This window comes from Durio zibethinus, chromosome 12, assembly GCF_047325235.1.
Source record: "Durio zibethinus cultivar Kanyao isolate XHJ-2024 chromosome 12, ASM4732523v1, whole genome shotgun sequence".
NCBI classification, from domain to species: domain Eukaryota; kingdom Viridiplantae; phylum Streptophyta; class Magnoliopsida; order Malvales; family Malvaceae; genus Durio; species Durio zibethinus.
In genome coordinates this window covers 20,590,886-20,597,877 of record NC_143173.1, presented here as the reverse complement: position 1 = coordinate 20,597,877, position 6,992 = coordinate 20,590,886, and the positions used below count along the sequence as shown (strand labels likewise).

Genomic DNA, 6,992 nt, shown 5'->3' with positions numbered 1-6,992 from the left:
TTTAGGTACGAAAATATGTTACTTCCAATTTAATAAAATTGGTTAATAATTATAATTTTAATTTAAAAAGGCAATCTTTGTTAAGCATATAATATTAAAAAACAAACAATAATTTTTTAAATTAATTACACGTGATGTGACCGTTATCTTATATTTAATAAATATATAATTTTTTATAATTTTATATTTAAATTAGATCCTTTCATTTATTGTTAATTAATTTTAAGTTAAATATTTAATGTTATTTTTCTTCACTTCAAAATTTTTTTATTCTTTACTTTTTACTAATTATAAAAAATTACGAAATCAAAAAAAATTATGAAATATTGAAAAATATGTTTAAAATAAAAAAAAAAAAACTATCACATGTCAAATAATGGTTTGAACCTAGTGTCAACCACACATGTTATGATTTAAAAAAAAAAAATTAATTAATTAATTAATTATAAATAAATAGTAAAAACATTCCTTAGTTTGGAAATTTTCAAATGCAGTTTTTTTTTTTTAAATTTCATTTGAAGGGATTTTAGATCCAACTCCAAGGAATATCTTAAAATATAGAGGAGTAACCAAATGCTGTAAAATATCGATTTTTTTTTGGGATAAATGTCTAAAAGAAAATAGGATTTTATGTTTCAGAAATGCCATATGCTCTAGTTTAATACGAGATGAGCAACTCAGATGTTCACCATGTGAGTTTCTAAACATTTTTCTTTTGATTTGGAGAAAGCAAAGATTTGAACTATTTTTTTGAGCAAAAAAATTATAGACTAACCTCTAGTTCAAATGCTTGGATGCTTAACTCATTAACCACCAAAAAGTATAGGGAAAAAAAAAAAAAAAAAACTCATGTGAAATCAATAGGGAACTAGGCATTCATGAGGAGACTACCATTAGGAGAAAATATACACAAGTAAACCAAAATGAAAAAGAAAAAGACCTAAATTTTATTGCTTCTTTTCTTTTCTTATTTCTAGTTATAGAAAATGGCTAAACTTGCAAAACAGCCAGTGATGAATCTACAATTTTTTTTTTTTTGAAAGTGTGTACTTATAATATATATGAAAAATTTTCAATGAATTTATCAATTTTGTCGATTAAACAGATTTTTTTTCTTCAAATTTTCTCATTTTTCAAATTTTAAAAGTGTCAAAAAAAATTTTGAGAGGGTTCAGCGAAATTTTCTTTCACATTTTTTAAATTTTCAATATTTTGATAAAGGGTGAATACATCCCTAAAATACAGAGTGACATCTAAAAGAGTAGGCAACACATTGCATAATGACAATTTGGATTTACTATCTGAATTAAAATGAATCAGAGGTGAGCAACACAAGACCCATAAGCAAACTCAATGAAATAAGAAACAGTAACTATGTAACCAGAAACACCAACATCTATTAAAAAAATATAAAGCCTAGAAACAAAGTGGGCATATGATTTGATTTATGCAGTCAGTCTTTTTGTGCAAGCCACTTACAGAAGCCATCCTCTAAGGCTTGTTTCATCCATGCATACCTGCAACTCTCAAGTGCTTCTGGTATAGTTAGCCAACTTCTTGTACGTGTGCTTTGTTCTGGCCATGAATCTAATTCCTCCTTCACCAACAAAGCAAACATTGCTGCTTTACATAATCCCTCTGGGCTGAATTCATCTTGATGGGTTTTGCTCTTAAAATCATAGTATCCTATGAACTCCTGAATCCAATCAAATAAACAAACAAAAAAAAAAATTAGTCCCCTTTGAACAAATTAATATTAGAAAAATATGTTATAGCTTTCACAAACACAAAAAATAACGGCGAGGAAGAAAATTTTCACCATTAAATCCCCTCTGACTCCAGCTTCTTCAATGGCTTCCCTCACTGCAGCCTCCTCCACAGTTTCATCATTCTCCCATCCTCCCTAAAATCAGATACCAAAATCCATAAGAAATTCTCATTTCATATACAGAACTAGAAACCAGAAAACTGGTCCCATAAACACAAAGAACAAAGAAAATTATCCAAGACAAATTGCAACTGTATTCTAAGCATGATGGATAGCAATAGCTTAGCAATGGTAGGAAAGTGGAGCGATGGAAAGTAGTAAGTAGAACAGTATATTTCAAAACAAAATGCTACAATTTGTACCTTTGGAAACAAAAGACCATGTCCGCTAGTTGAGTTAATCATCAGTACCTCAACTGCCCTTTCAGAATTTACATCATCTGTCTCATCTGAACTTGTATACCTAAAAGGAATACATCTGTTGAAAAAGAAGACTGAATTTAGCACTTGGAGCTTAGTATTGAACAGATTTTTCACAAAACTAATACCTTATCACATTATATTCAGAATGAAATAATTTAATCTCAATCCAAAAAGCAAGAAGCAAAGGAAAAAAAAATCGGTGATTGGCTCAAGCGATAAAAAGAGTGTGTTTCTCATTTTGTTGTTTAAATTCGTATCTGTTAAAAAGTTGTGAAAAAATAATTTCTTATGAATTCGTTAAACTTGGATCAATCCAAAAAAATATATATACCGGGTAAAATCCAGAAACCACTTGCAGCAAAAAAAAAAAAAAAAAGAGAGAATGAATGACCTAACATGATCCATTCATGGAATATATAAAATCCATTCACAACATTACCACCAAACCAGAGAAAAATAGCCCATGAATTGAAAAGAATGTAACATCTTAAATAGCATGTCTCATTAGTACTGAAGGATGTCCTACTCCATGATTAAATTCCATTCAGTTTGTTCTAAATAAATACATAACTTTGGCTTTCACTCATAGTCATATATATTAAGCTGCTAGATATACCAAAAACAAGGAATATGCTAGGGCAATTTCCCTCTTAAGTCCATTCATTATCTTTCGTTGTTCATTTTTTTTCTTTTCTTTTTTATTTTTAAGGAACCAATAAAGATTCTTTAAAGGATCATACAACGGCTTGTTTACTGGGAAAAACAGAATCTATCACCATCAATATCAATTATCAGACTAATTGAAAGTCTGCAACACAATTAATTAAGAAATTTCAATTGCATAATAAGTTTACGAAAGGGCCTCACAATCTCTTTTCACATATCTCTCATCAGCCAAAACTCACATCCAAGGCTACATTGATGTGCTAAGACTTTTCCCATCTCATAAATCATTCATGAATTTTCAATGTTCTTAGATTAGCTCCAAGAGAAAATATCTTTCTTAAACCATTGTCACATTTTTCAAACACTTCAACTACCAAATATACTAAAATTCACAAAGAATTCTCCTTGAATTTTAGTTCCAAAATGCAGAGAAAAAAATTCTACCTGATGTTAATTTTATTTATTTATTGTTTATATTTTAAATTTATATTTGATGCACTGTCAATATATAAATTTTATACATTATCAATAAATTAGATGATATTATCTGATTAATGAAATGAATCAGATAATATCACATTATTAATAAATAAATTGTTTAAAAAATAGTATTTTTTATATATTTATTTTAAAGTTAATATTTGCTTATTGATAAGTTTACATAATCTGATTTATTGACATATATAGAGTTTATATTCTAACAGTGTATCAAAAACAAATTCTTATATTTTAGTCTTATTCATTATAAGTTAAAAGGAATTAAAATTATATTGTTATTATTTATTTATTTATTATATCCACCAATCACTATTCATAATTTCTTAAAATCAATAAACACTTTCATATTTTGTAGCATAATCATCAAATTAACAAATTTTACATCTTAATTCATTTTCATCCTTCAAGCAAGGTATTATTTTTCTTTTTAACCAATTGCAACTTTATCTTTTAATTTTATTCTATATCTTTGTAACCATTTTCAATATATTTTGTTTAATTATTTGCAGCCACCTTTATTAAGTTAAAATTATTGTCAAAGTTTATTTTTTTTAAATATACATTTTTGTTTTTATATGAATAATCTTAAATTATTTTTTTTAAATATACGTTCTTGTTTTTATATAAATAATCTTAAATCTTTTATATTTTGTCAAAAATTTAGGACAGATTGTTATTATTTTATGTTATAGTGATATTTAAATTGATTTTTCTTAACTGCTTATGAAAAATTCTTTATTTATAAAGTGTGACATTTTCATTTGTCAAGAATTTATTATGAAAATTAAATTAATAGGTTTATAGATTTATGAATGCTTAAATTTTATATCTTTATCTTGAGGATGGAATGAACCATTTTAAAACATAAATGTTTCATTGGTATACAGAAACAAAACGAAACATAAACAACTTATACACATCAAAATCAAAATTTATCTATTTGTCATGTTCATGCCAAGAATGTCATAAACCATTTAAACCTCAAATGAACCATTCCTATTAAAAAAAGCAAAAAAAAATCTTCACTTTCCAACTTCATATAAACCATTCAAATCTTAAATACACCATTTCTTTACACCAAAATAGCAAAAAAAAAAAAAAAAAACTTATCTCATAATGTAATATTCAAACCTTAAAATTCATATTATCATGTAAACAACCCCATCGAATGAATAAAGCATTCATAAACACAAAAAAAGCGTACAATTTTAACCTGTTTTTGAGATAAAACATACAATTTTAATCTTAAATGCATTAGTTTTAAACATCAGAAACAAAATAAATATATAAAAATAACCCATTTTTTGTTTTCATTCCAATAATGTAACAAACCATTCTAACCGTAAAAAAATACACCATTCAAGCAGATACAAGAACAGCTAAAAATTAATCAATCAAAATTTTCAAAACCAACATTCACATATTATTGATATCTACATTACACACATTACATGTATAAATAATTCAAACAAAAACATACCCAGCAACAAGACGACAACCGGCCTCGTACCTTTGCTGAAGCCGACCTGTACGGGCCACCAAATCCGACATAATATTATGGAAAATCTCAATTTTTTTTTTCTTTTCAAAACTCAAAATTTCAAAATTTCAACGAAAGCGACCATCGTTCTTATTCGGACGCCTCATTGCTTGATGTTGTTTGGATTTGCAAAATAATCACGCTTGTATCGGATTATGTTGCATCCATCGTCGTTGATACTGGATTTGACAATGATAATCAATGCTGCGAAACATCATCCAATGACTTTGATTTTCTCTTGTTTATATTTTAATTTTATTTTGTAGGGATTGAATGTTCTTTTGGAATGTAATAATCAATGGGGGGAAACTTTTTCAGTTTTGGAAAGAAGGGAAGAATGAGAGAGAAGAGAGAGAAAAGGTTGCCTTAAAGTGAAGCGCTGAGAGCGGATCAAACAATGGATGGTCAAAATTGCATGAGTTAGTCAAGACGTGGGATCAATTATTTTAGTAATAACAAATTTTTATGGTAACTACTTTTTATGGATACAAATTCCTTTACTTAATTAAATCTATTATTTATGTTTATAATTTTATTGGTAAAAAAATAAAGTCTCATTCATTTTATTTAAAAATCAATTGAATTTGATATTTAATTCACGTATTTTCATAAATATTAATAAGTAGTTTTTAATTAAAAATAATGATAAAAAATATAAGTAAATAATTGATCGATTCTATTTAAAAAAATCAATAATCGATTTAATTAATTTTAATTAAATAAATAATTAAATCGATCGAAATAACAAATCATAATTGAATCTACCAAAATTGCTTTGGTTAAAATTGATTTGGTTAGATCAATTTGATTAAATAATTAAATTTTTTATCATTTTTTATTATGAATAATTATTTAATTACAAATTCAATTCAATAAAATTTAAATTTAAATATCATTTAAATTAAATCACTAAAAGATTTAATAATTTTAACAAAATTTTACAAAAAAAAATAAAAATATTTATTTAATTTTTTATTTTTACTTATTAAAAAATCAATTAATTCAATCAATTTGATTATTAATTTTAAAAATTAAAAATTAATCTAGTTAATTAATTTTATTGATTTAAAAAATTAATTATAATTAAAATCGAATAAATCAAATCAAATCAATTAAATTTGCTCAATTTTCATCAATTTAATTAATTTAAAAAATTAATTATAATTAAAATCGAATAAATCAAATCAAATTAATTGGATTTACTCAATTTTCGTCGATTTAATTGATTCATACTAACTTTTATAAAAAAAAAGTTATGTATCCAACTATTGTAATAGATTATCGTGGGATTTGGATACGGAACACACACATATATATATATATATATATATATATATATAAAATTCATAGCCAATCAGTCCCGGTTCTTAGTCAAGCTCCAGTCGTCGCGCAAAGAATTCCGTCGTTCATTTTTTTTCATATTCTTTTTTAGAGAGAATTTGATATGTAAATTATCTTTTAAAAATTATGATAATTTGTATAAAGTTATATTCAATTATTACTTTATTTTATAATAATTTAAAAATTTTAAGTGAGAAGGATATTAAATCATTAAAATGATAAAATCATTATCTTACGAAATAATCTAATTTTTATTTAAAAAACAAAAAATAATTCTATTAAAGTAAAAGGTAATAATCAAGATTTTTTTAAATTTATCCTACTAATAATGAGAATGAACATGCAATTTCCTTCAAATTTAATTTTTATAAACTCATGTTCAATATAGATAAATTGATCATTCTCTCAATCTCTATTAGATATGATTTATGCTGTTTAATATACATGATTAAGATTAGCAAAATATTAGAAATTCTTCTATAATATTAAAATTATAACATCAAATCATTTGTATGTATGATTAATATTTTTTTAATTTGAAAAAAAATTATTAAATTATATCCATTCAAAAAAATTTAATAAAAATTAAAATTTTAAATGAATTAAATAATCAAATTTTAGTTTATAGACTTAATTCATTTTATAATTTATGTCCATTTTTTTTGAACTACTAACAATAATTTAATTTAATAAAATTTTAAAATTATTTTTATCAAATTTGATTTATATTTATAATTTTCTATAAAATAATATATCA

General features: G+C 24.4%; 1 protein-coding gene across 1 annotated transcript; it reads right to left on the bottom strand.

Moving 5' to 3' along the window:
* Positions 1-1,125: 1,125 nt before the first annotated feature.
* LOC111297105 (nudix hydrolase 16, mitochondrial-like) lies at positions 1,126-5,255 on the bottom strand. Its single transcript, XM_022891724.2, has 4 exons — positions 4,835-5,255; positions 2,131-2,245; positions 1,820-1,903; positions 1,126-1,696 (listed from the first exon to the last, which is right to left on the bottom strand). Exons 1-4 carry the CDS (start codon positions 4,903-4,905, stop codon positions 1,454-1,456), a joined length of 513 nt encoding a protein of 170 aa, XP_022747459.1. The 5' UTR covers positions 4,906-5,255; the 3' UTR covers positions 1,126-1,453.
* Positions 5,256-6,992: the final 1,737 nt, after the last annotated feature.

Excerpts from the sequence above, each read along its gene's own strand:
- LOC111297105 (XM_022891724.2), bottom strand. The coding sequence starts at position 4,905 with ATGTCGGATTTGGTGGCCCGTACAGGTCGGCTTCAGCAAAGGTACGAG. Across the intron at positions 2,246-4,834 it reads GGTTGTCGTCTTGTTGCTGG|ATGTATTCCTTTTAGGTATA; the intron begins GTATGTTTTTGT and ends CTTTTTCAACAG. Across the intron at positions 1,697-1,819 it reads GAGTCAGAGGGGATTTAATG|GAGTTCATAGGATACTATGA; the intron begins GTGAAAATTTTC and ends GATTGGATTCAG.